Here is a 17,960-nt window from a genome sequence, read left to right on the forward strand (position 1 = left end):
TCAGTCGCAGTGCCTCATAGATCGTCTACATTTGCTGATTCCCAAACTACTTCGGTTTCTTCTGATTTCATAATTTATTTCCTTGTCATCGCTCTCCTCCCATTTTTCTTCTCCTACCTCCCTTTTCCTCTTTGTATTTCAGCTCAAACTGAAGTCATTGTACAAGCTAATGCATCCTAGCCCTAGCCCTACATTAAGGTGTTTTTTTGTTTGTTTTGTTTTGTTTTTTGTTTAAGTTCCTCTCCTAAACATCAAACTTCAAATTCTTCCGTGATATTTCCTCACAGATTCTGTCCCTGAAGAACTTGTTCCTTCATGTAACAGTTCCAGGTCAATAAATCGATGCTCCATTATTCTAGCCACTCAAACGGAAACTCTTGAGTTATTTTTGAATTCTCTTTTCATCCTACACAACTTATGTTAGCAAGCCCTTTTAGCACTATTTCAGACTGTAACTGTTTCCAGCCATCAATTCATACTTTCCCTCCTCTTCCACCTGGAGCCAAGTCGCAGCTCCTGTGTCTTGGAGTATTGAAGTAGCTCCTTGATGGCGCTTTCCTACTCTTAGCCCACTCAGTCTTGACTTTCTCAGTACTATAGACGCAAGATCATAGCACTCTTGTTTAAAGCTACCATTGCTTCTCAAAAATAAAAGTCCTCGTCACGAGCACTATAGCTCTGTAGTCTGCTTTTGTGCCCACGCCCCCCCCTTGTCTTGTTCCTATAACATATAGACATATAGGATGTGTTCTTAAGACTTTTGTAATAGCTGTGTCTATTTTTAAAAATTATTGTATAAATATGGGTATTTTGTTTGTATGTATGTGTAGACACCATGTGTGCAGTGCTTATGGAAGCCAGAAGAGGGCATTGTATCCCATGGGATTGGAGTTACAGACATTGTGAGCCACCAGGTGGATGCTGAGAATTGAACTGGGTCCTCTGGAAGAGCAGCCAGCGCTCTAACCATGGAACCATTTGCAGCTCCTTATCTTTTTCTGTGGTTGCCTTTTTCTCAGATAGTTGCATGACTTTTCTTTTGAATTTTTATAGTCAGACATCTTTTTTTTTTTTTTTTGAGTGAACTTACCCTGCAGTCTGTGTAAAACTGCTGCATTCTCCCTTTTTTTCTGGAGAGTCCCATGTAAATGCCTATGGGCACACAGATTTTAGACAGTTTATTTCCTTGTTAGGTAGAGCATCAGAGCCAAAATTTCTAAAGGCCATGTCCCATTCCTAGGCACATGCTGTTCATCATAGTATGTTTGTTAAAGTTCAACAGAAATTCACTTTGGCATGTTTTCTGTTTTGTACTGGGGATTGAACCCAGGCCTTGTGCACGTAAAGCAAGCAGTCTTCTACTAAGCTAAGCCCCAGCCCTCTGGCTACATCTCATCCTATTTATACATCCACTTAAAGGTTTTCACCTGATGAGGTTGGGCTCACCCACAGTAACCTCCCTTTTGATAACTCGGGGTCAGCTGATCAGTGGTCACCTTTTTCAGATTTGGTGTAATTTTTTTTTAACATTTCTTAACTTATGTGTATGCGTGTGTAAATGTATGTCACATGAGGGCAAGAGACTGTGGAGGTTGAAATAGGGCATCAGTTGTATGGAGCTGGAGTTACAGGTGGTTGAGAGCTGCCAGGGCAGAGTTCTGGGAACGGAACCATCTCTCTGCTTATAGAAATGCTCTATTGTATTGGCAGGGCCTGTTGCACTCAAACATAAGAGACCATACAGAGCATAAATACCAGAAGATAGGGAGTTTCGGATCGTCTTTGAATTCTGCTTACCATACTCACTCATTTTATGGAAAATATCTCTATATAACCTGATTAGTAAGGCCACTGGTCATTGCCAAAGCAGCCAGCTTTACCATATTATCCTTTGTCAATGTCTGACTTAATATTTTAGTTCAAATGAATGCATTAATACTTGTCATATGTCAGCCACCTCACTTGTGAGTGTAAACTGTAAGACAGAAAGATAATGTATGATGAAGTAAAATATTACTGCCTGAAGTATCTCTTAAAGATATACTCTTTGGGGGGCTGGAGAGGTGGCTCAGAGGGTAAGAGCACTGGCTGCTCTTCCAGAGGTCCTGAGTTCAACTCCCAGCAACCACATGGTGGCTCACAACCATCTGTAATGAGATCTGGTGCCCCCTCCTGGCCTGCAGGCATACATGGAGGCAGAACACTGTATACATAATAAATAAATAAATCTTTAAAAAAAAAAAGATATATTCTTTGTTTTCTAAGGCCTAGCATCTCAGGAGGATGTAGTTTTTGACAGTCAAATGAATGGAAGAGAAAAAGTACTTGAGAAGTTATCGATATGTCTTTAATGTTACAGAATGTAAGCACATGTATATGTATTGCACTTGGCACAGCATACCATACCATGATAGAGGGCGATTAGGAAGGGCTAGCAAAAGTGGCTTTCTTTATCCCTTGTGTGTATGCACGTTGCTTGGGAAAGAGTTCATATAGTAGTTTAGGTAGTGTGTTGATAGGTGTGATTGGGTGATTAGCCTAGAAATTCTTCAACTTTGATGAAATGAAACAAATTCAATAATTATGGTATTTTCTGGCTTCACAGGGAGGAAAAAAGCCGTGTGTGTGTGTATGTGTGTGTTGTATAGACATGTTAGTGCAAGTACGTGCACCCATGCGTGCTATATATAATGAAGTAAAACCAATTTCTTTTAACCACATTCTTAGTTTCCCCTCAATGAGTGGAGTCATGAGTGCCATGAGTCTCTTTGGCATGTGTTTAAGGTTACTAAGAAAGGACTATGACTCTAACGACATGCTGAGATACGGTATGAGTTCACCTGTTTGTTAGGAATAAAAGATTGGGGAAATAGAAGCAAACAAAGAACAGCAAAGGGCTCCTGATTTTATAGTGCATCTTGACGATCTACCCTGGTTAGGAGGATGCTCCCTTAAAGATTGTATTCTTTAATAGCTATGTTGATGACAGTTGATATATAAAAACTGCATGTATTAAAAGGGTATAGTTTGATAAGTTCTTATAATGTATACATATCAGTGAAACCACAATATAGTAAACAAGAGCTGGGGATGGTAGCACAGACCTTTGTAGTCCTGGCTTTTAGGCTTCTAAAGCAGGACACTCATGAATTCAAAACTAGCATGGGCTACAAAGCAAGTTCTAGACTAGTCTGGGCTAGAAGTGAGGTGAGACCTTGTTCAGGAAAAAAACAAGACAGTGTGTCTTTCAGCTCCAAATTTCCTCCTGGCTTTATTTTTGCTCCCTTTCCACTGCCCACCCCCCAACTGTCACTGATCTGCCATCACTGTAGGCTTCATTTTCTACAGTTTTATGCTAATGGAATCTTATACTAGAAACTTCTTTTGGAGCGGTAGCTTTACTGTCTTCACTTGGTACAATTACTTTATTCATGTTGAAATGCTAATAGTTTCTTACTGTTCCGCACCACTTCAGTGTGCAGATGTACTATAGTTTTATTTATTTACCTGTTGTAATTTAGGTTTAAAATCCTGGTTATTACAAACAAAATTACTGTAAGCATTTTGTGTACAAGTCTTGAATAATACCAAAGATACTCTTGACAGCTTCCAGGAAACCATCAAATCACATGAAGTGTCAAGAGGCTTGTAGTCCCAGCTACTCAGGAGACTGAGGCAGGAAGACCATAAATCCGAGGCTTGTCTGGGGTCCAAGCCAGGCTGCATAACTTAATGAAATGCTATCCTAAAACAGCATGTACAGAAAGGACTTCTGGATATAAACTCAGTGGTAGAATGCTTGCCTAGCATGCATGAAGGCTTGGGTTCAGTTCTTGGTACTATTAACCACAAGCCTGCCCCGCAAAAAAAGAAAATAAATAACTGTTTCCAGAATTTTACCTCCTACTGGCCCTTAATAATTTAGCTTTAGCCCCCAAATGTCCATGCAGTGGTGTCTTGAGGCTTTGGTTTGCATTTCCCTATGATTAGCGATGTTGCATATCTTTTTTATGATTTGCTGGCTCTGCAGCTTTCTCTATTATTTGTTCATAATATACCCATTTTGTTTTTCTTAGTGAATTTTGAGAATTTCTGTGTTTGGCTACAAGTCCTTTATCAGATATGTAAACTACAGAGATTTTCTTCCAGTCTTAAATATTTTCAGTCTCTTAACACCAACTTTTTTTTTTCATTTTGAGACAGAATCTCTAGAAATAAAGTGTCTGACAAAGCATTATGGGACAGTGAACGTCCAGAAATGTCACTGAGTTCGTTTTGTGTTGGCCATCTACTGCTGTGCATGGGACCTGGCCTAAGAGTGGCCTTATACCCAGTGAGACTCTGTTGGTAAAAATTAAGTTTTTCTGTGTGAGCAGTTATCTGTTAGAGACAGCTTCTAAGTTAGGAATGGAGGCATATGTCCACTTCCGGTCTTGATTCTGGGACCACATCTGGTGCAGACCCATACAGGCCCTGTGCATGCTGCCACAGCCACTGTGAGTTCATACGTTCTTCAGTCTTGCTGTGTTTAGAAGGCCTTGCTTCCTTGCTGTCCTCCATTTCTCCGGCTCTTAAGTCTTTCTGTCTCCTCTTCTTCGGGGTTCCCTGAGCCCTTAGGGGAGGGATTTGATGAAGAAATCCCATTTAGGATTGAGTATTTCCAGGTATCTCACGCTCTGCATAATGTCTGGTTGTGAGTGTCTATATTAGTTCTCATCTACTGTAGACGCGAGTTCTCTGATGAAGACTGAGCAAGACCCTGAGCTATGAATATAGCGGAATGTCACCAGAAATCATTTTACTGCTGTGTTCCTTTAGCAGAACAGTAGTCCTTGACCTGTCTAGTCCCAGGATCTTAGACACCGAGCAGTGTCAAAGATGGCTCCATCCCATGGATATTGATTGCTCACTTCACAGCTCTCTTGCCACCAGTGCATCTTGCCAGCAGGCCACCGTTGTAGGTTGAAGGGTTTGTATCCAGTCTGAAATTCACCTCTCTCCTTTGGTAGCGTGTAGAGTACCTTCCAGTGCCAGGAACACTGGTCAGTAGGGATAAGGGCTCTAGGTAGGCACCAACTCATGTTCAATGTTATGTGGTGTTGTCGGGAGCAACCAGCAGCCTTGCCTTGCCTTTCTCTTCATCTCGGAGGCAAGCTTTTGCTAGTTTATCATTAATTAATGTAGTAATATTTTGTTTGTAATCTAACAAAGCTTTCCTGAAGATCAGAGTACAAAGTTAAGCCACTAGTTAGCCATAGAAGCCAGGCAGTGGTGGCACACACCTTTAATCCCAGCACTTGGGAGACAGGCAGATGGACCTCTATAAATTCAAGGCCACCCTGGGCTACACAAGATTAAATCTGTCTAAAAGAGAAACAGAGCTCACACAAAGGTGACCTCTGCCTTTAATCCCAACACCAGAGAGGTGGAGACAAGAGTGATATGGCTGGGCAGAGAGAAGAATATAAGGAGACAAGATTCAGTCTGAAGATTCATAGAGCGAGCATTTAGTCTGAGGATTTGTGGAGACAGGATCACGCTTTTGGTCTGAGGTAGAGGTAAGAGCTAGTAGCTGGCTGTTCTGCTTCTCCAATCTTATACTCATTAACTCCTATATCCGAGACTGAGTTTTTATTATTAAGACCAAATTAGAATTTGTGCTGCAAACTATGATTTTACTATATAGTATTCTTATAGATGTCTTTTCACAAATAAAAATTTTCCATTAAATTAAGGAAACACTTTGAAAAGTTTTATCATGAATGCATGCTGGATTTGTTTTCAGTTGCCTTTTCTACATCTTTTGGCATGGATACAAGTTTTCTGTTAATATGTTAACATGATGAATTATATTACTTGATGATTTCAACATTAAACCAACTTTTGTTACTTAGGAGAAACTAAACTTGTTTATGGTATTGCGCACCTGTGTGCTTGTGTGTGTGTGTGTGTGTAGTGGAATTTAACTGGCTGATATTTTATTTTGATTTTCTGAGTTTTTGGATGAAAATGGCATATGGCATATCTTTTTTGTCTTTTGTTTTTATCTAAGCTAATCTTAAAATAGGTGTGTCAATCTTTTTCTGTTTACTGAGTGAGTTTGCTTAAGATAGTTGTATTTCTTCTTTAAATGCTGAACAACTTTGTCAGTGGTGCCAACTATAGTGGACTGTAGTCTCAACAAACTTTAAAACCGGAAGTTAGGAGATTTTGTGTTGTGTTCTTTTATGCTCTGGATATCAAACTGAGACCCTTGACTGTACCAGGCAAGCACTCTGTCAGTGAGCTAGAACCCCAAACCTAACAAAGTATGCTTTTGTTTTTATACACTACATGCAGTTATTGTCAGACCCAATGCAGGACATCTTTACAGCGCATGTGTAACCCAGGACTGACAGTACACCTCTGCAGATCCTGGCATGGAGGAGGCTGAGCCACTCTAGGCTACATGGGAATATTTAGCCTAAAAAATCCCTATGTATATGAATTCTAGATTCTAAAGTATATTAGAAATTAGTAATTACTTTGATTATGAAAATTTATTAAAAATCTTAGTTTTCACAAAGGTAGATTTTTATAGACAGTGTATATGTTAGAAAAGATGAAAAACAACGATGAAGTGGCCATCTCAAGAAATCAGCAGAGCTAAAATGCAGAATACAGATAAGACAGAAATAGAAAAAAGTCAGGAGTTGGTCCTTGACAAGATTAGTAAAGTTAGTAGCTCTCTGAGATATTGCTCAAAAAAGAAGACACAAATATTAATGTAGGAGTGAAAGAATACATTGCTTGGGGAGCTGGAGAGATGGCTCAGCGGTTAAGAGCACTGACTGCTCTCCATAGGTCCTGAGTTCAATTCCGAGCAACCACATGGTAGCTCACAACCACCTATAATGAGATTTGGTGCCCTCTTCTGGCCTACAAGCAGGATACTGTATAAACAAACAAACAAACAAATCCTATAAAAAATACATTGTTTTATGCCTTGATAATTTTCAGGAATGTTTTACTCTGTGTAAGGGAAAATTTCATGCTAAACTTTGATAACCAAATTATCTCATTCTGATTTCTTTGTGGAAAGGCTTTCCAGTTACTGAACCAGTTTTCAGAAATAATTGTGCGGCTGTTTAAGGTTTCTGTTATGTTCCGTATGTCGATAGTACTGACATCCTTTTTAGTGCTTGGCATAAAAGCGAGAGCAGTGCTCAGTGCTTTTCAACAGCTGTTTGCAGTATTCAGGTATAACGGTTACTGTGCTTCTTATATCCAGTCACACTGGATTATTAGGGTAAATTACCAGGTTCTAGCTTAAAAAAAAAATTGTAAGAGCTCAAAGGAATTGTAACTGAGCAGTGGCAGTTAGGGGCACGTGAATACTGAGCATGCCCTGCTTCAGACTGTCTCTAGTAGGGGTTTTCAAAAGTATCTCTGTCTACTACTGGGACTCAGGACCTAGTTTTCACAATCTTCTAGTGAATATTTTAGGTAGATTAAAGATAGCTATGATTCCTCTAAAATATTATGTATAATATTTTTATTAGCTTTTTGGGATCCTAGTCTGTTTGGACACACACCTTCCTAGGCCTGGATGGAGCAGGGAGGGCCTTGGACTTCCCACAGGACAGGGTACCCTGCTCTCTCTTAGGACTGGGGGGGGGGGTGAAGGAGTAAGAGGGAAATGGGAGGAGGGGAGGAGGTGGAAAATTTGAATGATATTATTTATAAAGCAAAATAAATGGTTAAGATAAAAAAGAAAATATTTTAGGTAGTATGCTTTGTCATGTATGTGTGGGGATGTTTGAGTGACTGCATGAGTATGTATATTTTTGTGGGTGCATGTATTGGTATGGGTGTGTCTGGGTGCATGTGTGTGCATCTGGAGGCTAGAGGTAAGCCTTAGGCATCAATCCTCACCTTGCTTTTGGAGGCAGGATCTCTCTCTGGTCTGAAACTCACCAAGTAGACTAGGCTGATGGGCCAACTCAAGTGACCTAGCCAGCGTCACCTACCCCGTGCTGTGATACAGGCATGTACCATCACGCCCAGCTTTTACTCGATTATGGGTATGGAACTTAGTGTCTTATATATGCAAGATAAGCACTTGATTGACAGCTGTCTTCCCAGCCTTGAACACATTTTTTTTTTAGTAGTGGGAAATAGAGGGTCCACTGACTTTTTATAGATTCTCAGAATTTAAAAATATTTAAAAAACAGTTAAGAAAAAGGAACACAGACCAACAAATAGTGTTTTATATTTAAATTTTTTTAAAAAATTTATGTGTATGGATGTTTTGGCTTCATATATCTGGGCACCACATGCTTGCAGTGCCCACGGAGGTCAGATGAGGACGTATGGGTCCCCTGAGTCTGGAGTTACGGCAGTTGTGAGTGGCCGTGCGGGTGCTGGGAATCTGACCGCTGTTCCGCTAGAGCAGCAGGCAGCCTTTATTGCTCAGCCGTCTCTCAAGCCGCCCTCACATTTTTGGCATTAAAAATATTTATGTTGGTATATAACCATTTTAGTAAAGTAGTAATTACATGTAGGATTCTCATTGAATTTGCTCATTTCATATTAATTTGCCAGTGCCTTAACTGAGAATTTCTCTTTTCAAGGTCCAGGAACAAGTACATCCCACCCTCTCAGCTAATGAAGAGTCCCTTTATTATATTGAAGAACTGATTTTTCAGCTGCTTAATAAATTATGCATGGCTCAACCAAGGACTGTTCAAGATGTAGAGGTAAAAATTATGTCATTTCATAAAGAACCCATGAAATTAATTTCTGCATCTTTGTCATTCTAAATTTCTATGGAAACTAAAACCACTGAAATTACATGTGATATATATGCTCAGTTCATTTTCAAGAAATATAAAAAAGTTGCTAGGTGGTGGTGGCACACACCTTTAATCCCAGCACTTGTGAGTTCAAAGCCAGCATAGTCTACAAAGTGAGTTCCAGGCTAGCCAGGCTACACAGAGAAACCTTGTCCCGAGCCCCTGTCCCCCCACAAAAAAAAAATTTGAAAGAAAAAGTGTGTGGATAAATGGAGGGAAAACAATGCAATTTGTCTCCTATGATAGGCAAAAATTAGCTAAAGAAGATCATAACCTCACATTAAAAATACATTATGAAGTTCGTAGAGGAAAATGCTGAAAATAGTATCATAATTTGGAATTAAGCAAATAATGTTTTAGCAATGACTGAAAACACAGTGACTATTAAATATTAAAATTAAGAAAATAAAAAGATATTAACCAGGTTGCCTATAATCTCAACACTCACATGCCGGGAGCAGAGAATCCCTAATTTGAGGTGAGCCTGAACTTTACATACAAAATGTTACAAGTGACAGACTAGGGGAAAAAGACACCTATCTTTAATCCCAGTACTCAGGAGGCAGAGGTAGGCAGATCTCTGTGAGTTACAGGACAGCCAGGGCTACAAAGAAAAACTCTCTCTCAAAAAACCAAACCAAAACAACAACATAAAAACCTATCTTCCTTCCCAGATTTGCAAAATTCTTGAATAGAAACTCAAAAAAAAATATTCTAATTGTCTATAAGCACTCGAAAAATTGGTAAAGCTCAGAAGCCACCTGAAAAATAGAAATTCAAATCATGGGCCGGGCGGTGGTGGCGCACGCCTTTAATCCCAGCACTTGGGAGGCAGAGACAGGTGAATCTCTGTGAGTTCGAGACCAGCCTGGTCTACAAGAGCTAGTTCCAGGACAGGCTCCAAAGCCACAGAGAAACCCTGTCTCGAAAAAACAAAAAAACAAAAAAACAAACAAAAAAAAGAAATTCAAATCATAATGAACTTTAACAGCCACCAAAAGACTAAAAAAGGGGCTGGTTATACTACATACAGGCAAATATGAAAGCTGCCTAGAATTTTATGTTACAAGTGGGAGTAGAAATGCTATAACAACTATGCAAAATTGTTTGGCAGTTTCTACCAAACTTACTTCTATGTCTAACATATGACCCAGTAGCTGTACTCTTAGCTATGGATAATAAAAGTACATCTTCATAGATGATACACACAACAGCCAAGCAGTTTAATTTAAACAAGCAGTAATAGCTAACAGTTACAAAGAGCTCAATTTTCTATCCATAATAAAGTGTGTGCACTGGCTACTTTTTCATAATTATCATCAGAATACCTGTGAGAGGATTGATTTCAACTCACAGTTTCAGAGGTTCAGTACATAACTGTTTGGGTCCTTGTGTTGGAGCAGGTAGTGGGAATGGAGCAGGGAGAAAGAAGTCTTCCCTGCTCATAGTAGACAGACAGAGTATGGGGTGACTGAGGAACCAGGGATAAGCTTCGAAAGCATAAGTCCAGTTTTTGACCTACTTTCTCCAGCTTGCCCTACTTTCTAGAGCTCACAGATCCTCCCACAATAACAACAAGCATTTCAACACATGAGCCTATAAAGCATATTTCATGTTCAAACCATAACTTTCCCCCTGGCCCAAAGGCTCATTGCCATCTCATAATACAAAATGCTTCTTGTCTCTCTCCAGAGGTTCCAAGATTCTTAACAGTTCTAACATTGTTCGTAAGCTTAAATTCAAAGTTTCCAGTAAGATCAAAGCAATCTTAGTTGTGACCCTCAGTAAAATCAAAAAGAAAATTACTTCCAATATGCAGTGGTACAGGGCGAGCAGGCCCATTCCAAAGGGGGAAGAGGGTGCAGAAACGCATGATAGGACCAAAGTAAGACTGAGTCACGGCCCTAGCTGTGCTACGTATGTGTCCGGCCTCCAGAGTGTGTTACACTCCTGTGGCCTTGCCATTTATAGCTGATGAGACTTTTTCTCTGAAGCCTACCTCAGTCTATATTCCACATACCTGGTATCTTCAACATCCTGGTATTTCCATTGCAACTTAGACTTTCTTACAGCTTCACACATAGCCTTCCCAGGGGCCTCCTGCAGGAGTCCTAACCCTATCACACATCACTTACTTTGAAATCTGGGTGGACGCCTATATGACCCTCATCACTCTTGTATTCTGCATGCCTGCAAAATCATGTGTACAAGACCATGGTCTGCCACAGGCTTGAGCTATAGCCAGGTTGTGTAAGGCCACAGCAGCAGCAGCTTCTGGGTGTCTGAGCAACTGAAGCTGAAAAGCACTTTCCCAGATGACTGTGTAGGGCACCTGGTGGCTCAAAGCTAAGTCTTTTAAATGAGTGAAAACCTCTCTACCCTGATCCTGCAGTGGGGAGCTTCTGGCCAGTTCCCTACATGCCTTTATGTCATCTTTCCCGTTACTCTGCTGCAAAGGACTTGGTTTCTTTTCTTTCTTTCTTTTTTAATTTATTAGATTTTTAAAAAAAAATACCAATCCAAGTTCTCACTCCCTCCCCTCCTCTCATTCCCTCTACATACCCTGCCATCCCACCCCCATCCAGTTCTCAGAGAGGGTAAGGCACATTGCCTTGTAGAAGGTCCAAGACCCTCCCTACTGTATCTAGGCTGAGCAAGGTATTCATCCGAAGAGAATGGGATCCCAAAAAGCCAGTACATGCAGTAGGGATAAATCTTGGTGTCACTGCTAGTGGCCCCTCAGTCTGCCCCAGCCATGCAACCGTCAACCACATTCAGAGGAACTAGTTTGGTCCTATGCTTGTTCCTTCCCAGTCCATCTAGAATTGGTGATCTCCCATTAGCTCAGGCAAACTGTTTCAGTGGGTAAAACCATCGTGGTCTTGACCTTCTTGCTCATATTCTCATTCCTTCTACTCTTCACCTGGACTTTGGGACCTCAGTCCAGTGCTCAGATGTGGGTCTCTGCCTCTGCCTCTACCTCCATCAGTTGCTGAATGAAGGCTCTGTGGTAATATTTAAGATAAGCATCAGTCTGACTACAGGGCAAGTCAAGATCGGGCCCCCTCTCCTCTATTGCCCAGAGTCCTAGGTGGGGTCATCCTTTTGGATTCCTGGGAATTTCTCTAGAGACAGGTTTCTGCTAACCCTGTAATGGCTCCCTCAATCAAGACATCTCTCTCCTTGCTCTCATCTCTGTCCTTCTTCCATCTCAACCATCCCATTCCCTCAACTTCTCCTCTACCCTTCCCCTCTCCTCTCCTCTTCTCTCCTCCCCTTCCCTCCCCTCCCCTCTTCTCCCCACCTCCAGGCAATCTGTTCACATGTTACCCAGGCAGTCTATTGAACCATTCTGTTCACTGCTTGCATGATAAACTTAAAAAATTCATGTGACAAAATTGTATGATAGAATCTCGATTGTCCTGTTGACAATCTTTTATTTTGTCACAGGGTCTCACTGTGTAGTTTGAACTGGCCTCAACTCACTGTGTAGCCCAGGCTGGCTTTGAACTCGTAGTCTTCCTGTCTACCTTCTCAGTGCTGGGTTATAGGTTTTCCACCATGGCTAGGGACTTTTTTAAAAACAAAAAGGGTTTTCTTCTTTCAGGGGATCAGAACATACTATTCCCTGCTGTTTTCTGTATTAAAGAGACTGATTGATTGAGTTTTATATGAGTTTCCTATTTATAAACACCTGCTGATTCTGAATGCCCCCTGTGATCCGAACAGGAACGAGTCCAAAAGACGTTTCCTCACCCTATTGATAAATGGGCAATTGCTGATGCCCAGTCTGCCATCGAGAAACGTAAACGAAGAAATCCTCTTTTACTACCTGTGGACAAAATCCATCCTTCCTTGAAGGTAATAAAAGATTAGATACTGGGGGAATTCTTCATAATGAATAATATTTTAAATTATATGTATATAAAGCATATCTATATTAACGATCTGTTTGAATATGTATTATGTACATTATAATATGTGTATAAAATAAAAACAGGGAGTAGGGGTATATATAAGTGATATGCTTTGTGTGAGTGATACCCTGGGTTGAATCTCTAGCATGCTGTCCACCCACCCCCAAAGAGAAGAATGAAATAAAAATAAATGTACCCTAATGAAATCATGACTCATATTCTCCCCTCCACACACACAGTTAATAGCAATAATACATTGTGGCATTTTGTGGTATCTTCCAGTGACCACTACACTACTACCTCCTGTTAATTCCAGTGTAGTAGACCTTGATTCTCAAAGTGTTGTAATAGCAAAGGGCTCTGAGTGTTTTTAAATTATCCTGTATAATTTGGAAGAGGACACTAGAGAACAATCTGTAGAATATGCTTGGTGTGTGTAGATTTGAAGACCTTTTAGTAGAAGTTTCAATAACCCCTCATTCCAGTTTGTTTTCTCTTACTGTGATAAACACCACAACCAAAAATAACTTGAGGAGAAAAGAATTTATTTCAGCTTATGCTTTATGGTCCATCACTGAGGGAAGCCAAGGCAGAAGCTTCAAACAGAAGCTATGGCAGAATGCTGCTTACCGGCCTGTTCTCCACAGCTTCCTCAACTTGGGGTTTTTTTGTTTTTGTTTTATTATAACCCAGGACCATCTGCCCAGGAGTAGCACTACCCACATAGAGCCAGGCCCTTCTTTGTCACTCATTAATCAAGAAAATGCTCCATAGACCTGCCTGCAGGTAGAGGCGACAGCCCCTCCCTCCCTGACATAGACACTCTCCAGAAAGAGGCTACAGTGATTAAAATATAATGTTTTTGATGGTTTTAAAGCAGCGTTCTTGCAGAAAGATGGTATTTGTCACAGGGGTTTCAATAAGCTGTTAAGAAGTTGTTAGTAAAATTTAGCTGAACATTTTTTATTTTTCTGGTCTTTTGTTTGTATAGTATGTTTTATGATTTTGTATTTTTATGGTTTTTTTGTGCATTTCATGCCTTTAAAGTTATGTTTTTTAAATTTGTTTTGTTTTATTTTACTGTTTGTTTTCTAAACAGAAAGAGAAAGGGGACTTGGTGTCAGATGGTGGAGATGAGGGAGAGGAAACAATGACCAGAATATATTCTATGAAAACAGTAATTTCAGCTAAAAAATAGAGGCCAAGATTTCCTGTTAGAATCACCTGCTATTGTTTGATGAAATAAAAGACTTGTTAGATTGTATATTTTTTATAAGATCTATAATACTAGGATCAACTGTTAATTTTATATTCTATAGCAGCGTTTATCAACCTTCCTAATACTGAGACCTTTAATACAGTTTGTCATGTTGGTGACCCCCAACCATAAAATTATTTCGTTGTTACTGCATAGCTGTAATTTTGCTAGTTATGAATCGTAATGTAAAGGTCTGTGTTTTCCAATGGTCTTAGGAGACCCCAAAGGGGTCACAACTGCAGATTGACAACCACTGTTCTATGGTACCCAGATATTGAGAAATTCTGCTTTTAAAATTTTGTTTATGGACCTGGTGGTGGCGGTACAGGCTTTATCCCAGCACTCAGGAGGCAGAGGCAGGCAGATCTCTGAGTCTGAGACCAGCCTGGTCTACAGCGTGAGTTCCAGGACACCCAGGGCAACACCAGGAAACCCTGTCTCAAAAAATGGTTTATGAGCAAAAGTGATAGATAGAAATTTTTTTTCTTTCAGTGCTAAAGCTTAAATTCAGGGCTCTGAAGTAGGAGTGTTAAGTGTTTAACTGATACTTGGCAGGGCTTTTGTTTTGGAATTGAATTATTTTTTTTTATAGGAAGTTTTGGGGTACAAAGTGGACTACCATGTGTCCCTCTACATTGTGGCTGTATTGGAGTATATCTCAGCAGATATTTTGAAATTGGCTGGTAATTATGTTTTTAATATCCGGCATTATGAAATATCTCAGCAAGACATTAAAGTATCAATGTGTGCAGATAAGGTAAGTGTTAAAGAGTATTAAACCTTAAATTGAATACTAATAACTATATGACATTTGCTTTACTCTTGTTAAATTAATTTTAATGAAGTTTCGTTTTTAAGTTTATGAAGACATATTAAATTCACACATTTAAGCTAACACATCAAATATAAGCTGATAATAGGAATACAAATAGTCTCTTTCATAGTAGGAGGAGTCAGAACCAGCTTTCTGCGCATGCCTAACGGATGCCTTGCCGCCGAGCTGTGCCTTCCGTATCTGAACCTTTGTTCATTTCATTTTTTCGGGATGCTTTTTTAAGAACAGAGATTGTTTTTATATTTATTTGTCTCTCCCTGTGAGTATGTGTATGTGCACGCACATGTGCATACATGTGGAGATTGGTGGACAACTTTCAGGTATCCTGTCTCTCCTTCTACCCTGGGGCTTGGGGATTGAACTCAGGTTTTCAGGTACATGCCTTTATCTGCTCAGTCATCTCACTAGCCCTGTTTGTTTTGGAGACGGGATTTCACTGAGTAGCCTGGGCTGGCCTTGAACTCACTCTATAGCTCGGACCAGCCTTAAATTCATGATCCTCCTGATTATACTCTGAAGTGCTGGGGTTATCAGCATGTGTAACCACATTGGGGTTCAATTTTTTTGTTGTGATGGTATTAGGTTTTTGTTTTTTGTTTTAAAACCATAGTCTCAGAAAAATATAGAGCTCAATAAAAATCAATAAAAAGAAAAGCCATCGTCTTACTATGTAACCCCAGCTGGCCTAAAACTTGCTTTGTAGACCAGGCTGACCTTGAATTCCTAGATGTCCTTGCCTTGGCCTCCCAAGTCTTGGGATTAAAGGAGTGTGCCTTCATGCCAGGTAATCTATTAATACATTTTATAGTTCCTGATACTGGAAAACAGAAAATACTAGCTTTGCAAAGCATGGTATTTCCAGAGTTCAGCATCTGTGGCAGGAGAGTGAGTTCTCTTCTTCCATCAAGAATCTTTACATACAGGGAGGGACAAAATCCACCCTAATCAGTTGAAGAAAATTAGTTTTAGATAATGTTTATTTTATTCAATAGTTTTTCTTTCATTGCTTTATAATAACAGGATTTTGCTATGTAACTCAGGCTAGCCTTGAACTTCCTAGAATGGTGTCAAACAAGATCCTCCTGCCGCTTGTGTGCTGGAATTCTAGGCATGAGCCACCACACACTCCTGAGATTTGAATTTTTAAAAAGAGTGTACACAGAGTTGTTTCTAGTATATTAAATGTAAGTAATTGTGAACAACATGGTTTGGTATCTCAGGGCAGATACTGAGAAGAAACAACCTATGAGAAGTTACTGCCCTCTGGTCATTCCTTTCTGGATCACAGATCCTTTCTTGTTCATAGGTACCACTTGAGGGAAAATTCAGTCTCCCATATCCTCCTTTCCTCCCCTTTCTCTTTTTTCTTTCCTTATATTTCTCATCTCTAATTCAGCATTGCTTGAAGGACCTGTCCTGAGCACAGAATGTACGGCACTAATAAGATAGCAATCCTGTATTAAAAGGAACCTGTGTTAGTGTGAAATGAAAATATTATAAACAAATAACTGAATACAGTGTGATTTAAATATTATACCAGTAAATCAGTGTGTGGTGGAGAAAGCAATCAACTGTCAGAGTCTAGGAGGACTTAACAGAGACGATTGCTGAAGCTGGCGCCTCTGGCCTAGTGCAAGCCAGTGGTCATCAGCCTTGACTGACAGTAGAATCGCTAGGAAGTTTTAGCGAATATCGGTGTTTGCAGAGGTTTAACTGGCCCAAGTTAGACTTCCAAACCACATAACTTTTTGACAATACTATTTTTTAAAGCTGTAGTTGAGATCTGTTATTCTGTACTCTAATTTAAAAACTGATTTTTCACTTGCATTTCGTTATTTTTATTTTGATTTCTAAAATCATGATTAGATACTTCTTGTTTCTCTGGAAGTGACTAAAAGCAGATAGAAAAGCTGGGAGTATAGTGGCTGGGAGTACAGGGCTCCATTGCATTCCGAGTCATCTGAGAGTCAGCCACCCGCATAGGATGTTCTACCGACAAGAACATTTACCCACAGTTCAGTAGTAAGATGGTCAGAATCCAGCACCGGTATTGGCACGTCAACACACGCGCTGCCGTTCCCATGGTGTCCTTACAGCAGGAGGATTTAGTCCAGAGCCGTACGTTATTTTTGTAGTTGTCATTGCTCTTTTTTCTTGACCTTTTATGACCGTGACTCTGGAGAACTACGAGTCAGTTGTCACTCACTGGTCCTTAGTTTAGAACTTTTCTGATGTGTTTTGGCTAGAATCCGGTTATAGTCTTCAGTGGGAGCTCATGGAAGCACACCGTGTTCTCATTGACACAGCAGTTTCAGCACGATCCATTAGTGATGCTGTTGTCCACCAATCGCTTTCAGTCACTGGTTTCTTTTTGTAAGTAACAAATGTTTTGTGAAATATTTTGAGACTCTCTTATTCCTTATCACTCTTTAAGTTTGTTCGTTCATTTAGATGTGCATTTACAGGTTCTTACTTTACTCAGAGGGTCATAATTAGTTATTTAGGTGTTCAAATTATTCAACATTTGATCAGGTCAGGTGGAAGCTCCAACTTGACTTTATTTCTGTCACTTTTTGGAACAATTTCTTTTTGTTTATTTTTAAGTATAAATTGACAAGTTGTGGGTTTACACTGCAAGAGTTACCCTGTGGCTGTGGTTTATAAATACAGTGTGGAATAAACTTATATATTATCTATCAGCTCAAATATATATTATACATATATATAATTTGTGGTGAGAACTTTGAAACTTATTCTTTTAGCAACTTCAAAATCAACCATAATTGTTATTTAATGTATTCTCCATGCCTGTATTAGATATAATCTTTTTCTTCTGTCTAATTGAGACTTTCTACCTTTTGGCCCTCATCCTCTCATTTCTCTCCCCAGGTTCTGAACCAACATTCTATCTTTGCTTCTGTAAACATGATTATTTTGAATATGTAATTGTTGTCTTTCAGGAGTACTCTGTTTCAGCAGTAGGCAGTCTAGGTTCATCTTGTTCAATATTGCTCTTTCCAAGCTTAGAATTAGTTGTTTCTCCAAACAACAGTAATAACAACAGCCAACACTTTAGGTCCTTTGTGGTAGAGGATGGTGTTTATAAACCCAAGAT

General features: G+C 39.8%; 1 protein-coding gene across 2 annotated transcripts in view; it reads left to right on the forward strand.

The window, feature by feature from the left end:
• Sos2 (SOS Ras/Rho guanine nucleotide exchange factor 2) overlaps window positions 1–17,960 on the forward strand; it is a 92,046-nt gene that overhangs the window by 9,018 nt on the left and 65,068 nt on the right. For both annotated transcript variants that reach the window (XM_057782643.1, XM_057782644.1), the window contains exons 2-4: window positions 8,614–8,739; window positions 12,565–12,696; window positions 14,603–14,767. In XM_057782643.1, the coding sequence (XP_057638626.1) occupies window positions 8,614–8,739; window positions 12,565–12,696; window positions 14,603–14,767 (423 nt within the window). The remainder of the gene's footprint in view (window positions 1–8,613; window positions 8,740–12,564; window positions 12,697–14,602; window positions 14,768–17,960) is intronic.

Source organism: Chionomys nivalis, chromosome 10 (assembly GCF_950005125.1).
Source record: "Chionomys nivalis chromosome 10, mChiNiv1.1, whole genome shotgun sequence".
Classification (NCBI taxonomy): domain Eukaryota; kingdom Metazoa; phylum Chordata; class Mammalia; order Rodentia; family Cricetidae; genus Chionomys; species Chionomys nivalis.